Source organism: Paralichthys olivaceus, chromosome 18 (genome assembly GCF_024713975.1).
Source record: "Paralichthys olivaceus isolate ysfri-2021 chromosome 18, ASM2471397v2, whole genome shotgun sequence".
Lineage (NCBI taxonomy): Eukaryota > Metazoa > Chordata > Actinopteri > Pleuronectiformes > Paralichthyidae > Paralichthys > Paralichthys olivaceus.
In genome coordinates this window covers 8,555,087-8,572,197 of record NC_091110.1, presented here as the reverse complement: position 1 = coordinate 8,572,197, position 17,111 = coordinate 8,555,087, and the positions used below count along the sequence as shown (strand labels likewise).

General features: G+C 41.0%; 3 protein-coding genes across 3 annotated transcripts; all 3 read right to left on the bottom strand.

Annotated features, from left to right (window-relative positions):
* Window positions 1-43: 43 nt before the first annotated feature.
* rxfp3 (relaxin family peptide receptor 3) lies at window positions 44-16,920 on the bottom strand. Its single transcript, XM_069513450.1, has 2 exons — window positions 16,793-16,920; window positions 44-6,321 (listed from the first exon to the last, which is right to left on the bottom strand). The coding sequence occupies exon 2, from the start codon at window positions 4,515-4,517 to the stop codon at window positions 3,288-3,290; it is 1,230 nt and encodes a 409-aa protein (XP_069369551.1). The 5' UTR covers window positions 4,518-6,321; window positions 16,793-16,920; the 3' UTR covers window positions 44-3,287.
* Window positions 7,561-14,860, bottom strand: btc (betacellulin, epidermal growth factor family member). The gene is made up of 5 exons (XM_020082518.2): window positions 12,224-14,860; window positions 11,577-11,684; window positions 9,410-9,527; window positions 8,958-9,104; window positions 7,561-8,684 (listed from the first exon to the last, which is right to left on the bottom strand). Exons 1-5 carry the CDS (start codon window positions 12,261-12,263, stop codon window positions 8,540-8,542), a joined length of 558 nt encoding a protein of 185 aa, XP_019938077.2. The 5' UTR covers window positions 12,264-14,860; the 3' UTR covers window positions 7,561-8,539.
* Window positions 15,011-16,928, bottom strand: gng10 (guanine nucleotide binding protein (G protein), gamma 10). The gene is made up of 4 exons (XM_020082520.2): window positions 16,793-16,928; window positions 16,010-16,192; window positions 15,234-15,361; window positions 15,011-15,139 (listed from the first exon to the last, which is right to left on the bottom strand). Exons 2-3 carry the CDS (start codon window positions 16,088-16,090, stop codon window positions 15,236-15,238), a joined length of 207 nt encoding a protein of 68 aa, XP_019938079.1. The 5' UTR covers window positions 16,091-16,192; window positions 16,793-16,928; the 3' UTR covers window positions 15,011-15,139; window positions 15,234-15,235.
* Window positions 16,929-17,111: the final 183 nt, after the last annotated feature.

Here is a 17,111-nt window from a genome sequence, read left to right as displayed (position 1 = left end):
TTTTCCGGAACTTCTCCCGCCAGCCCCCTGGTAAAAGGTACGGAAACCGCCAAGTGAACTTATGTGAGAAAGCAGCAGGAATATGTCTGGAAAATTCACAGGGAACAAGTGGGTTTGAGGATGTTCACGCAACGGACGCGAACCTCAAAAAACTAAAACAATAAAAATAATCTCAGGATGAAAAAGAGGTGTCGTGTAGAAGACGCCGACGAAGATGAGAGGACGGGATTTGGGAACGTTTGGCGATAAAGGCCAATGCTGCTGGCAAGGTACTGTAAACAAAAACATGTGATTCCTGCAGGAAAATGTGTTTTTGCCTGCCACCACATCCTCTCATCAGGTGCCACCCCTCGTCTGAATGTTCCTGACATTTTCCTGATGTTGTGTACGCGTCTGACCCTGATGACCTCCTGCTGCGTTCTTCTTATGTAAATGGAAACTCCAGAAATGTCCAGACCCAATTTTCTGGACATTTTTTGGAGTTCATGTCAGAAAACAGCGCCAGGGTTTGTCACCAGTGAGGAAGCCAACAATTATTTATAATAGATGTGCAAAACCTTGTCCCCTCTTATAATGAACATTCCTTTGAAAAATATTTTAGCTTTCTGCTGCTTCAGTTTAATGTTTGAACTTCACTGAGCACAATGATGGACAGCATATTCAGAGTCTGGCACTAAAAGCCTGTTTTTCTCTGCTGAGATTTTCTAATGCTCACAATCATATGAATATTATTTTGTATCACTAGAACAGCCGATGTATTTTGAAATATTTTATGAGGTAACTGATCTTATTTTTTAAATAACCACATCAGTAAGAAGTCAGAGCATCTTAAAACAAGTTGAATTAGTGAAACTCCTGTGCAGTAAAAAATACAGTGACAAATACGTGGTAACCAATGAGCTCCAGCACTCTGTCAGCTGTGGGAGATTCAGATTTACTGAATCGTGTGGAGAACAGACGCTGTTTTTCTCTGCTGCCTCCTCATTATATCTATGCTTCTGCTTCCAGGCAGAGGGAGAGACATCAGTAGCTCCCTCAAAGCCTATTTTCCCTCTTTTACTTGTAACATACTGACATCTATAGAGACAGCTGCTGTGTCTAATGACACCACAAATATTCCCAGCCACATTTCCCAGGCTTTGAACATTCATCACTGGGAATCTGGCACTTCAAATGTGTTTTTCCTATGTAAACCTATTTTTAGGTACAAATAACATCTAAACATGTTTGAAAAATGCATTTCCAAGCGTCTCCTGCAGGACCCTGGAGATTAATAAAGAGATTAGCTCAATTATCCTCCAATTACAGATTAAATGCTTTGTGTGTGTGAGTGTACACTTATTTTTGTTGCCTGTTTAGGACCTTTTCCAGCATAAATACTGACCTTGTCAGGACCTTATCAGGACCAAAGCCTGGTCCTCTCGATTAAATTAGAGGCACAACATCATTTCTGAGCTCCTGGCTAAGGTTTGGGGTAAGATTTGAATTGTGGTTATGTCTGTGAGGACACTCAGGTGTAGACGTTTTATTCACTTGAAATCCGATTAGCCTGTGGAATATGCATAGAATTTGCCCCGAATGCTTTTAGCTAAAAGAAATTAAATAAGCTAAAGCTGTGTTTTTCTAAAGCTGTTGATTGTTAAAATGGGAAGAAATGTGCGACTACTATCTTTGTCAGATTTGCATGTATGGTTTCATGAGATTTTTAATTTTGAAAGCAGAATTGAACCATGGCACTTGATTAAATCCGGGCCCTTCTGTTAAACCTGGTGGTTAAATTATCACTCAGTGCTGAGATCCACGAGGACAAGTACCTTCTACTGCAAACGCTGCATTAATATGTTAAAATGATATTAAAAGTCACTGGTTATATTAATTCACATATTCATGGATGAATTAAGGATCACAGAAGTAATACCCAGCTTTAACTTACATGGTAAAAGGTGATGAACACATTAAAACCCTAGAATGTTCATAATTTCACCATTAACCCAACAAAACACAAGGTTCTGTGTTTCAGTGGATTATTACTGGTTTGAATTCCTGCAGAGAAATTAAATTAATGTTGTGCTGGATTGAGATATGAAAAATATTATTTATATTAAGTCCAACAACTCACCTTCTGAAGTTATTCTCACTTGACATTTAAAAGTGTATGGACTTGCACTTTTTTGTGCTTTAACTGCAAATATAAATAGCAATCAAGGATTGTGAGATTAAGCTCTTTCTAATGGCAAATTCCCTTTTCATTTACTAGGATAGAGAGGAAATTAGAAGTTAATGGTCTGTTTAGGATGACCCAAAATTCATTTAGAAGTGATATTCACTTCATTTCAAGGGAGTTCTGCATAAACTATGAGACAATTATTTTTTAAATGTGCGTGGAGTGTGGCTGATTTTTAACAATGTTTCTCTCATATGTGTGCACAACCCCACATGTTTCCAGATGCTTGATCATGATAAAAAAAACACAAATGTTCTCAAAGGTCAATTTACCAAATATCAGCCAAAATATGGATCCCTGGTGCCAGTTACATCAATATGGGCCACAGATCAATTTATTTACAATATTTACAACAGAAAAATCTGAGCTATCGACAAATTAAACTCCCTGAGACAAGAATCATTAAATATAATTATGAAACAATGATGAGCTTCTCTCCTTGTGTTTATACAAATGAGTGTAAGAGAATGGTATTACAATCACTTCAGAACATCACTTTAGTTAATATAGTGTAGTGTAACTGCTATAAATCACCTTTTGGAGTGTTTGGTGAGCAGGCGATCTTTAACTTTTAACACCATAGGCTCATGACACATTCATTATTTATATTAGGCATCCATTAACGTTTTCTAAAACAATTATCATAACTGTGTGAAACTTGTTGGCTCAAACATGAGGACAGGGATTCCTTTTGCTGAAGAACTGAGCGAATGAATGAATACTGGCCACAAGTACACACACTGTCCCTCTGAACAAAGACAGGGACCAGCAAACTGCTTTCGACAAATATGTCACGAAAGAAAATGTCCTCCGCTCTTTTATTTTTATGAGTAGCTGAGAGAAAAACCACAGACGTGTATGCGAAGTGCGCAAAGTGACAGACAAGCAGGAGCCAATGTGATTAATTCAGATGGTGGTGGTTTACAGGCCAGTTTCTGTTTGCGCTCTTCTCGCCAATTACGCACATCCAGCTTGGACGCACACTGCAGCCCCTCCGCCAACTATGAGAGATTCACCATTAACATAAATACATATAATAAAACACAGTCAGTGGCACTTTACACTAAGTGCTGTTTTGTGGGAGATCTCGCCTGTCATTGTACACCACTGCCCCCGGAGGATAAAACACAACAGGGGCCTCCTCTGGCGCGCTGATGGGGACCAGGACTTGTCCTTGAGCGTCCGTCTCTGGCTTTGTCGTGGCTGTGATCGGCCTTATGGTGGCGAGGGTCGGCGAAGTCATCTGCCAGAAGAGTTTTTTCAGCGCTTTCCTGAACTCCCGCCTCATCAGGCAGTACAGGATGGGGTTCAGGCAGCTGTTGGAGTGCGCCAGGCACACGGACACGGGGAAGACGTACACCTGCGTGGTGTAGTACTCGTAGCTGAAGTGGACCACGTTTAGTTTGATAAGGATACCCCAGGCTGTGAGCGCCTGGTTGGGCAGCCAGCAGAGGAAGAAGGACAGCACCACTATGGTGACGGACTTGGTGACCTTGGCGCGGCGTTTGGCGCTGGAGGTGTTGATGTTTTTGGAGGTGATAAAGCGCAAGAGGAGCAGGTAGCAGGCGGAGATGATGCCCAGTGGCACCACGAAGCCCAGCAGCACTTTCTGAGAGTGATAGAGCCCGAGCCAGAACTGTGCGCTCCCGTTGGTTTCGGGGAATTTAACGAGACACAGGTCCTCGTTGGAGACGGTGACGGTTGTGGAGAAGACTGCGTGCGGCAGCGCGGCGGAGACAGCGGCGAACCAGATGAGGACTGTGATGCAGCGCGCCGAACAGCAGTGCGTCCGCCGCCGCCTGCCCTTCAGCGCAGAGGCGAGCGACCAGTACCTGGCCACGCTCATGGCTGTGAGGAAAAACACGCTGGCGTACATGTTCATGGCTGTCACATACGAGACTATCTTGCACATGGCTTTGCCAAAGAGCCAAGTGAAGTCCAGCGCGTTCTCCACCGCCCAGAACGGCAGAGTCAGCACGAACTGGAAATCTGTCACCGCCAAACTTGTCACGAAAAGGTTGATGGAGGATTTCTTCCACACGCGTTTGGACTTCATCAGGTACAGAACCAGCAAGTTCCCGACCAGACCGAGCGCGCAAACCAGAGAGTAAATGACTGAGATGATAATCCTCACAACCGCGGCTCCATCTCCCACAAAATCCGTTTTCCCGAAATCTGACAGGTGGAAACTGTCAGCGGAGGATGAGCGGTTGGTCGCGTTAAAAACGAGGCTGAAGTTGATCCCTGTTCCCGCTGAGTCTTCGAACATACTGTCGATAAATTCTCCAGACATTTTCACTTGATCCTCAGGTGAAATTCAGTAAACTCATGACTGTAGATCCTGGATAACTAAAACCACCCTTGGATTTTACGCACTTGAGCAAGCCTCCATTTTAATAAAAAAGAATATCTATAAATACATTAAAGACAGTGCAAACTTTCTGTGAATCAATGAAAAAGACAAAATCAAAGAAATGCCGCTGTGTGGGCATAAGAGCTGCTCATCAGGGCGCAGCGTTGCTATATGAGCTTTTCTCTGCGCGTCTCAGCACTTCAACCGTGAAGAAAGCGTCCTGACGCAGCGCCCAGGCGCAATCTGGAGCCTGGTTACATGCCATGTGGTTTAAAAAGAGGAAGGAGGGAGGGAGGGGGTGGGTTCGTTACTTTCAATTTGGCTTCCCATTGATCCCTCTTTGAATTGGCCGAGGTTCAGCAGTGTATAAGACATACAGATGCATCAGTGTTGCCCAGTGTTCACCTGGCAGGATGGCACAGATGGAAAAGAGGGTGCAAGGTGGTTAGGATGAGAGGAAATCATTTAAAAGGGGTGTGACAGGGTTGAGGAAGGATGAGGTGGTGACCAGAGAAAAAGAAGAGGAGAGGTGAAGGGACGAGGGAGGAAGGTAACATTCACAGTGAGGTATGGCAAGAATAAAGGGTAAAAATATCACCTATGAGCCACAAATAATACACAAATAATATAAAACAAGCAATAGCACGTCACCTCTCTTTCTATATATATATATATATATATATATATATATATATATCTTACAATTTTAGTATTTCATCCATCCATCCATCCATCCATCTTTCAGTACCAAGGTCCTGCATTCAATATAAGTGTTGATAAATTAAATGTAAGTATTAAAGTTTCCTTGACTCATACTGTTTATGCCTCTGTCTTATTATTACAGAAGCATAAACATTGTAATGTTACATCTGGTTAAGATGTGACTAATGATGTGTCACATAGTTTGTCATGCTCATTATGAGGTTTTGAAATGAATCAGCAAAAGAAATTTGCAACAATGTCAAACATATTTAGAGCAGTAAAAGGTATAGACTATTATTTCTTATTGTCTTTCAATCTTAGGACATGATCCATTATGATCCTCCTATCCCAAATTGATAACAATGAATTCAAAATGAAAACATAGCTGTACATTTCCCTCTGAAACTCTGAAATAATAGTCGTGGTAGAAGAATAAAGCTTGAAATGGAATTTTTGGTTAAGTTCCATAAAATTGCACTTCAGGAAAATACCTCAGCAAATGTACCTTTCTTAAATTTCATCATTGACTGAGTTTAAATATCTGAGGGCTGTTATGTTTTGCTGACCTCCAGTGGTGGTCATACAAACTACAAAAACAAACATGGGACAGGGGAGGATACAGGACACTCGATCTGACTGAACAACTCCCCTCGCTCCTGTCCGCTGCTGATCTGTGTGGTGCAGTGTCTTTCAGTCAAACTGTTTGTTACTCAGCTGTTGCCGCCAGCAGCTTGCAGTGAAACAACAGGAGAACAGATGCAGCCATTAGCAGTCAGTGTGAATCAGTGCGTGTCATTCCAAGGTCTGATATCCACTACAAGTCCACTGGAGCTTACAGTTGCAGTCAGTTTGACGTGTTTCAAAGTAACATGGCAGCTTTATGGAAGAGATTTTTACTGCGCCTCTGCTCCAAATCAAATATCCACAGTATCTGTCTGTCTTATCAGCCTCATATTTCCAAGTCCTGCAGGCACACCCCTCATATAGAAACTCCAGCATTCCACAGCTGTCACTGTTGTGATGGCAGCTGGGCACAGGCCACCTGGAAGTGGGTTAAAGAGAAGAGATTGTTGAATTAAACCTTTTAGATTAGTGCAACCTTCTGAAGTTCAGTTTGGTTCTAAAAATACCAGTAGCTTTGGAAAACATCAGCATCACCTCTCAGCAGTGTCATTAGTGTATAGCTGTGCTTTCATTTGCATTTTGATTAATTCTCCTCAAAGTTAACTTCACATTGGCCCTAGCATAGATGAAATGAAATACGCTCCATCTTTCCGGCATTCTGAGAAAAGCAGTGCACGGCAACAGAAGCCAAGTGCACATTAGTGAGGTCCCTGCTTCTGCTAAATGAATTACAGCTGGCGCACAGCGAAACGCATTAACTTCCACCAGGAGCTGACCAAAACAATTAGTAATGTGTGGTTAGAAGCATTAAACTTGTTAATGGTAACTAATGATGAATTACACATCAAACATTTCAATGTATTGATTCAAAATGTGTTCATCACTAAAACCCTGAAAAATAAAGACACAGCTTGCAGGGAATCACTGCTTCTAAAGAACAGAAAGAACGAGCAGGAGCCAGTAACTGAGATGAATAGTTTTGGGAAAGACTCGTATTTGTCTGCCAAGAGTCAGATAAGACGATCCACAGAGCTCTCATGTCTGTGCAGGTGGTCAGCTGGGCTTATCTTAGCATAAAGACTGGAAGTGGGGTGAAACAGCCAGGCTGGCTCCATCCAAAGGTAAAAATAGAAGTGAAACTAATTAGATCACTTTCTGTTGTGTGCATGCACCTGTCTAATGGTTTCAAATTCAAATCTTGATTTTGAGTAAAAGCCCCAAAAAATTATGAAACTAACAGTCTCATAATACATAACACAGTAAAGCTGAATTCAATACCTTAAATAATCATTACACTTGCTGTGTGTATCCATCTCATTCATGTAAATCTTCACAAACTGCCTAGTTCAGTTCCTCACACCCACATGTTTTAAAGAATACATTGGCAACAGTGTGAGTATCAATGAGCAGGGATGAGATAATTGCCGATACTCTATGTTCACACTCTTAACGCAGGAATTTCTTGGCTCTTGCTCCGGTCTCCAGTTGGTGATACACAGCACCATAGCAACGACACAATAAAAACCGTAACCAAAGTACAATCTCCTTGCCTCTTTGTTTGTGTAGAAATACTGCAGCTATAACTAACATGAATGTGGGTCTCATTTGTGACATTTTCTGTTCAATTCTTTTCAATCATTTAAACGGACAGCCAATACACGATAGACATATTTATTAACGGAAAGATCAGGAGCCGACTTCACCGACTCCCTCCTAAATGTCCTCATTCTACATTTAGATGCAGAATTAATGCACACACAGACACACGTCACTGGCAGTTTGGAAAGTGTTTCATACAGTGGAGCACTTTCACTTTGGCCAAGCCTCTGCACACAGGCTCAGCTGTTCTGCCGCTGCAGCTCGGAGGCTGGCCGGCTCCAAATACAGATCAAAAAACCCTCCAGCACAAGTTCTCCTTGTCCTCGTCCTCCTCGGCCGTCCAGACCTGCGACCTTTAGTAATGCTGGAGACTCTTCTTGCATTGCCTGTGTTTACCAGTAACAATATTCTACGTGAGTTTCCTTGGAGACATTGCTGTGCACAGAGGAATAAGTGATCAATACGATTTTTACTGTGCATTTGTGAAATGACACCAAAGCAAAAAAAAAAGTAAACAAAGTAGACGCTGTAGCTGCTGGTGCTCGTATTTCTCTACATTCAATGATTTATAAACCTGACATAGTTCCCCGAAGAGAACATGGACTGAAGTCTTCTTCCTCTCAGTCTCAGTGTTTCAGCGTTTTTTTCCAGAATAGCAACAATGTAATGAGAGCTGTGCAGGCAGCAGTGGCAAGCTTCAAGTGCTGATAATGGAAAAAAGTGTCCTTGTCAGCGTACAACCAGCCTGACACTCATCCCCAACTGTTTATCATAAATCCATCTTTGTCCCCAAGTTTCCAAGACAGGCCGTCCTTTAAGAGAAGGGGTGCAAACTTCATGTGCTCCAGCTTGATAGAACACAGCCAGAGACATATTTTATCCACAAATGCCCCTCCTCTGAGCGGGCCTCCGTCCTGGCTAGCGCAGAGACACAATGCTCCCATTACTGTGAGACGAAACGCAGCAGGTGCCACATGAAGGACAAATCCCCTCATATCTAAACAGTTCCCAGACACACACAGATTCATGAAGACTCCTCAAACGTTTGTTTCAGGCGGCTCTGTTGAGTCTGGTGTTGGGATCGTGTGTGGCGCTCTGGTGTCCATCATGTTGAGCTTCTCTGACACGTTCCTCGGTTCTTCCCTCCGTCTTCCCCTCCACCAACACAATCTGCAGCTACGACTGTCAGAGAAATAAATAAATCAAACACCGGTGCCATGTGCTTATAATCCATATGCAGCAGAAATAACAGAAAGGTCTGTTTTGAAGGAATAGTTCCACATATCAGGAAAAACACTTGCCAAAGTTAGATAACTGGGTAATTAAAGCTCCAAGGAGGCACAGTGGAGCAGTGGTTAGTACTGTTGCTTCAAAGCAATAAGGTCCTTTATGCAAATCCTAGTTCCTGAATGTCAAATTATTCCTGAACATTAACACACACACAGAAAGGCTTACTGTGAACAGAAGAAGATGAACACAATGAGAAGAATGAGCAGCACGAGCCCAGCAATGACGCATGCAATTATGATTTGTCGTTTCTCTCCTCTCTGCCAGTCCACGTCCAAATATTCACACCTGAAGCCAACGTAACCATGCTGACACCTGGGACAAGACAAAACTTAACATTACTTTCATAGCTTTAATGCTCATGTGATTTTATGTCTGCCTGCTATTTGTCTGCTTTTCCAAATATGGTTGGACATCCCTATTCAAAACCCATTATATTGCAAGAACGTAACAATGTAAACAGCCTCACTCAAACAGTTTCTCTTTCCTCCATTCTGTATTAGGATAATTTAAATTTGTTGTTGGCAGGCTTCTCTTTTCCCTCCTGTATAACAATTTGCATTTACCTCGTTCTAGTTCTAAATCGTTTTCTCCATCTTTCAGTAGCAGACGTTTCTCACCTGCAAGACGGTGCCTTCTGTTCTTGAAGGTAACGACACTCCCCATGGATACAGTAGTGCTCTAGTTCCTTGGGACATGTTGAGAAGTGGCCGCTCCATGGGTCTCTATCTCTTGGGTCTGCAGGAGAAATCAAATTATAATTTCCAAATTGTGTTCCAGATAAGTTAATTTGTTTTCCTGTTTGAATTTGCTCGTTGTATGCAAAACGTTTGGGAACTCTTGGGCAGTTTTTCAAGGGAAAGACAGTTAATACCTCCCATTCAAAATGAATCCATCAGTATTTTGGGCATCCAACCAAATCAGTACTTAAGAAATCCCCTTGGTATCTTGCCAAGCGTGAGAGGATCAATATCCCTCTCCTGCAGTATACATTTGTTCATTGTAACCCTGCAGCTGGCAACAGGATCGACATCTTCAGGCCTGAAAACGAGGAAACAGCTGGACGACTACAAGTACAAATGAGCTCTGCTACAAATAGTCCCACAACACAAATCCTCATCAAATTGCACCTGTAGTGCTGGTAGGTGACGTCTTGTACCTTTGGACAGAGCTGGGCTAGCTGTTCCCCCTGCTTGCACTATGTAAATATTATTGCTAGAGGGCTTTATCGCTTGACCATAAGTGTGCATGTCATTGTCTCAATTGACTTTGGGTAATAAAGCAAACAAGCTAACATCTTAAACTTATTTTAGTTGTCACGTTTTGTCAGCTTGCTTCTTTAACGCCCTCACCTCCTGACATGCTCATCAGTATCATGCTGCGATACAAATAGACCGTGTGAAATACGATCCATGGGGGAAGCCGGCCTGTTCAGAGCCAGCAAACGCCTGGTGTCATCAGGTCTCACTAATCAATTAATGTCACTCCTCACTACATGAAACACATGATGGTTTAATCTCCATTTCATACCTATAGCCAGCTAACAAACACACAGTAAAGCACACCCTGCAGCTGCTGATCGGCCATAACGTTGACCTTATGACCACCACTAACACCCAGTCCTTCTTATACCACAGGTCGCCGCTATCTTTACAAGTCATTCCCGTGAGATTATATTTGAAAGCATGGTTGTAAAACAACACTGCTGTTCAGGTGACATCAATGAGAGCGCTTCAGTTGTTCGCTGCAACACGAGACGCGGCCTGCTGCCACGACCTCAGCGCGCAAAAGATAAATATCCAGTTACAAAGTTTAAAGGAATAACTTGGGAAACACATGTACGTTTATTTCCTTTCTTAACAAGAGTTGGTTTAGATGAGGATAAAAACAATTGTGTATGTCGAATATTTAGAAAGAATGAAACGTAAAAGCAACATTTTGTGGTTTAAGAGAGATGAAATTATGTTTCCCCCCATTTTCATTTTCTGAGAATGAGCAAATGAGAATGTTATCAATCGTATTACTTTGTATGTCCCGAAATAATATCAATGAATTGAAGTGAATTTTGATGATGTTTTACACATTGCTGAATTAAAATGCGCTGCACCATGAGAATGACTTATTATCTGAATGATGTCCAGCAAAAGCCAGGAGTTACAGCTGTATATTCAACTGCACCAACAGACAAAGCTACAACAATGGTGTCCAATGGTCAAATTTCATGACCAAAAAATGTCCGGTCAGACATTTCCCACTCCTTTTAACTGTATGAACTTACAGTGAAACTTGTGGCCCAGTGCTACATGCAGTGATACAAACCATTTATCTCGTCTAAACCTGCAACAATGATGAAATATCTTTTGTACTTAAAACTGTAACTATTGGGATTTCTACTATGCCACAATGAATTCTTGTTTACGAAGTTTATTGTCTTGATGAGGTAGCAATTCAAGGGTCATATGATTACTAAAGACTATATTTAAAATCTCACTAGTCAGACTTTCAGAAAGACTTTAAGTTCAAACTTAATGATGGATTTATGAATAGCTGGTGCAACCCAGTCCAGGTGTCTGGACAGTCTCCACAATTAAACGCCTCTATCTCTGTGCTTTTCCCAAATTCTTCCTTTCCTGTGAGATGTACTTATTTCAATATGTGTTTGATTATTCATATCCACATATTTTCTTTGTCCATTCTTATATTAAATCACCATCTTGAACTTTCCATGCAACCAGCCTTTTGTGACACTGCGGAGGAACCCGCCGCTCACCTCCTGTCCATATCTACCTGTGCAATTATCTCCATTGTCATGGTGATGACAGTGGTCTACAGTTCCATTGGTGGACTCCACGGTCGCGTTCCCCTCTGCGAGGCAGTATTTGCATAAGGTCAGAGCTGCAGGTAGAAGTAAACAGAAAAGCACATCACACACACATATACACACACAAAAAGATGATACAAATTGCTAAAATATTAAAAACAATCTGTTTAATGTATAGCATCACATAAGAGATAAACATTTTAAAAATCACAATCTGAGTTATTAGCTAGTGAGTCATAATGCTAGCTATTCTTGTCAGAGAGAAAGCGGTGAATTTGCTTTTCACGCCCACTTATGTCTCATGTCATTTCGGAAGAGGGAAGCCTGTTTTGACAATGATTTGCATATATAAATACTGAACGGATTGTTAAAAAACTTATCAACCCACACTGATACTATACAAATATATCTCAGCAGGTTGAGAAGTGTCTTCAAACCTGACGGGCCTGCTTTATTTAGAAAGCATGAGGCTATTGAATAAGTGTGCCAACTATATAAACAATACAGAATTAACCCATACAGTCCCATTTTACTATATATAGTTATAAATACAACCCTCTGTTTACACGTGAGACAAATTCAAGTGAGAGGGTGAAACAACAGTAAACCTTACCTGTTATTATTCCCACATAGAGTCTATACACCGTGGCCATCTCCTCACAGGATTAAAGTGCTTATCCGAAATCTTAAAGTTCAGTGTCATTGGCGAGTAGAAGTCAAAGTGGATCAGTGCTTTCTCAGAGGTCAATGACCTTTGAAAAAGCTGTGGACACGCCGTGGAAGTTCCCCAGTGACGTGTCGTGCTCCTTCATTGATGGCGTTTAAACTCATGGTCTGTAAAGTCTGAGGCTATAATCGAAGCACACACGCAGCTCAAAGTGGCTCCCTGCATGGACTGTGACTGCGACTGCAAATACAGTGGTGTGAGTGTGAGAATAGAAAAAAGGGGGGTGGCACTGAAACTCAACTCTGCTCTCTGCTCCCCGCCCACACCTTTAAAGGAGAACACCAGCTCCTTTCAAGCCACACAGGTTATTTCCTTGTTAGAGAGCAGCTGCACCTGTACACCTGAAACTTTCCTTGTTTTTAAGAATGAAGTGACGGGCGGAGCATTCATCTGCAACAACCTGTTCAACAGCAAAGCACTTTGCCAATGCATTTCTATCTTCCACTGATGGAAAATGCTTTTTCATGACCTCTGAAGGTTCCCGGGACCAACAGAGAGCAGATAAATGTAGCAGGACTTCCAGAATCTGAAGATGAGTAACACCACCGCAACATCTGGACTCGATCCAGACTGAAACCTGCAGGGTGCAACCCAGCTGGAGGAATATTTAGGGAACGTTTCAGTGGCAGCGACTAATGTTCTTTGCTTTTCCTGAGTAGTTTCATTTCATTACACTTTGTACTTCCACTTCAACACATTCCAGAGGGAGGGAAATGTTTGACTATTAATGATCTGGCAGGGGTTTTATTTGGCAGTTTTTCCTCATTCTTGTCGAGGGTTAAGGGCAGAGGGTGCCGCACCTTAATAAGCCCTATTAAACAAACTGAACATGTCAATACAAAATTTAAGTGTATTGGGCTGATAAAACTTTTTTTTTAACCAAGTACAATTTTAAATCCAGGACTTGAACCAAGTAGTTGAATATTTTCATTTTGGAGTTCAGTTACTTTTAAGGAAGTAAAGTATTTGAATACATTTTCCATCACTGCTGCATTTGGAAATTCAATGGTGATATTTTTAGTCTGTAAACATGACCAGCAGATGGCACAAGTCACCACGCTCCTATGAAATAAAAAATACCTTTAACCTATCCTGACACCTAAAATTGTTCTTCTAGCTGGTTTGTATGATGTCACACATATAGTTAGATTTTGTACATATATCTCTGTATGACCAGTCATCAAAGTGAAGCTAAGAATCTAATTAAACCAGCCTCTCAGTGCCTGTCGCATTCCTTTCCTATGATGATTAAATCTGCAGATGAGAAAAGGCTGAGCTGTTTGGCAAAAGGAGGGAAAACATCAGAGAGAACATGAAAAGACGTGCGCCATGAGCCAAAAACATCAAGCTGTGCATGAATCCGTTTGATTACTGTAAAAGAGAAAACTGCACAGAAAGGTTTGAAAATTCACAAACTAAATTAACCCCTTGTGAGCTGCCCAGTATTTGGATTCCTTATCTTCAACCCACGTCTCAAAACAAGTCACACTGATCCACCACCACAGCAGGAGGTTAATGAGGGAGAAATAAAAGTGAGATATTGGGTCAATATATAGAGAACCTGAGAAAAATATGAAAGAGAATTTTACTTTATATTATTATATTGCATTATATTATACTCAAAGGATGATGTCTATTTACAGAAACCATTGAGGAAAACTACTTTGAAATGAATGAAGGAGATGAACAAAATGATAAGAGGAAATTCAAGTGACAGAACAATTTACTTGTTGTGATGCTGTTAATTCCAAAGATAATTACTATGAAGAATATGTTAAATTCTAAAACATTACTGTATCTTAAATATTTATACCAAAGCACCGCTTAAGTACAAGTTTGTTTGTTGGTGTTTTGAAGTTTCATTCTATGCTATAATAACATCAAAGAACAATGTCACATTGCAAATTATGTTCTTTCTGCAACCGTTCAATTTTAGATCCCATAAGAATTATTTATGCATCCAAGAGGACATCTGATGTCCTTGGTGTGCTGTACTTTTTAATGGTTTGCAGGCAAGGAGGCACTATAGTGGGAAAACTATTGAGACCTGTCCAGAGATACTGTCCTGAGAGGAAAAGGAAGTGACAAAGAGGAGAGCCACCCCATGACTGGCTAGACATCTTTTAGGCTGATTTAGACAGAATCTGAAACTTTCTACATCTTCACATGTCTATAAATCAAGATCTGCATTACACAGTTTACATGCAAATACATACAAATAATCAGGCACTGGCTTAAACCACAAAAAACACTTAAGCATAATTGCCATGCAATTTCCAAACCATGATAATTCATGTTCTATTTCTAATCCAGCATAGCCCTGGACTTGAGTATAAGAGTATAAACACGTCCAAAAAGCTGTAAGGTTGAGAGGCTGAGTGGGACGTAAGTCTGAGTCAGAGTGTCTTTGCAGTTTTAGACAGGAAACCCTGTTTCCTCTCTCTAGCCAAGCTCCTAACTTAGACTGAACATCAGGAAGCTCTGAGACAGAGAGATTCCAGGGTGTAATTTAGAGCCGGCCTAGAAACATCCGCTTAATCGCTTTTATGGCTCCTCTGTCCAGTGTGTACGACAGGGATCACACTAATACAGCATTGAAAAAGTATTTCAACAGAGACGATGAAGTACACAATGCTCTGTAATGTGATGAAAAATGGAATGGCAGTACAGTGATGTGGTAAAACAAGACATTTATTTGAAAATTTCTCTTCAAAAACATTAAAATATAGTAGAAAAATGGCCTAAAAAACAAAACATAATCTTCAGTGAGCGAGATGCCAGACGTGTCCACTTCTTCCTCCTCTGCAAAAAAATGCAAATCGTTTGACCCTTTATCTGAACGTCAGCAACAGACTATAGGTGAATACTGGGTGAGTAAACTTTTCTGGACTCTGACCTTCACACGACAGCACAGGAGCGTGGCTCTCTGAAGGGGTTGCTGCCTGTGGGGACTCCGACCAGCAGGGCGTCTTTGCCTGCGTTCTGCAGACAGTACTGCTGCAGCTCTGCAGCTGCCTGGGACACCTGGGTACGCAAACACACACGTTTTGTTATATGGTATGATTTTTCTGATGAGACATTCTTTTTTTAAAGGTTTTATATGCATTTATTTATGTTTTTATTAATACATAATTTAATCACATTTTATAGATCAATTAACAACCAATGGTCGTAATTACTTTTGGGTTGCCAGGTTGCAGAAAATGGAAACAAACTTTCTTTATATTTTCAGCTCTTTACATCATTAGGGAGCGGCCTCCAATCAAAGTTTTGACCACTTAATTAATGTTATACCATCAACTGTCATCTTGATGAATTACTGTAAGTTTTCCTTTAATTCTTTTTCATTAAATTTCTAAATGTAAGAAACTGATGAAGTGTTGCTGGCTGTTAATTAGAAAATGAGAAACTTGACCGTTTATTTATGGCTTGAAGACATGATGATGTATCAGTGAGAAACTCCTTACAGTTTATCATCATCTCCCTCATAATAAGGGGGGCTCCATAATGAACTACAGACGTAAAAAGATATAGAAAGTTTGACACTTGAGGAGGGGTAACCCAAATCTAATACTTTTTAATGGCTTACAGAATCGAAAGTAAAACATCCTACTGTCACTTGTTACATCTAATTTTCATTGGTAAGTTTCAGTGAAATGTATTTTTCTTTACCTTGATTCGTTCCACGCTGGCCTCAAGCTTCAGTTGTTCCACCAGCCGTCGCATGTTGGATAAATTGGAATTAGACGTCATGTTGTTGAGAAATTGTTTAGGGAAAGAAGAATTCCTTGTTTAAAAAAAAAGTCCCTTCGGTCTTTCAACGCAGCAGTTGACTCTACTAATGGGCAGAGAAAGCTGGACAAGAATAGAGGGGCTGGGTTTCCTTCCAAATGACCTCAGTCCTTCACTTCTACAGAGACAAGGAAGCACACTGCCCTCCTCATGCACTTTACACACACACACTTTGAAATGGCCTTTGTGAAATAAAACTGTAAGGGACTTTCAAAGATTTAAGAACCCATTACTACAATATTTTCCCTTTTCTATAAATGTTACCTTATACATAAACATTGCATTAAATTCATTTAATTAAATTGTTTAATTTTTCATTTTTGTAAACGTTTTCATCAATAGGTTTATTTTATATTTTATTTATTCTTTTCTTAGGTTATTCCTACCTCTATATATTACAAATATACCACAACCTGAAATGTTTACTGAGTTGTTAATATTATAAGACCTTATAATGAATGTATTGTTACTGCGCATGCGCCAGTGTGCTGCTTTAAAGTCCAGTGTCGGTAAAAAATGGCGAAACGTTAGTTTGAGGAGAAACAGTGTTTGTCGAACACGCTGTTGTGTTACGTTGTCACATTGTGTTTTCATCACATTGTGTGTTTTCGCACACATACACGTGTTTTCTGTTGTTAAACCTCTGACTCAGAGAGAACGTACCTCACCGCGCGTCTCACCACGTTGCACAACCCGGAAGTCCAACCCGGAAGCGTTGTGCTGTCGAACGTGTGTCTCTTCCCTGGCGACCACGTGCTCGACGGACAACAACAGTGTTTTCTCGCGCCCTCATTGGTCCACAGGTGATTACCGGGATCGGCTGTAAGTAGATTCCACAGAGAGGTGAAGGTTTAAAGAAAGTGGGTCAGACTTGTTCAGAGAGACATCACTTCCTCGTCCTCTTCTTCTCCTGGTGAACAACGTGGAGGTGTAGAAGAGAATGAGTTAAACTAAAGTTGGACTGTTGTTGTGAGGAGCGGGT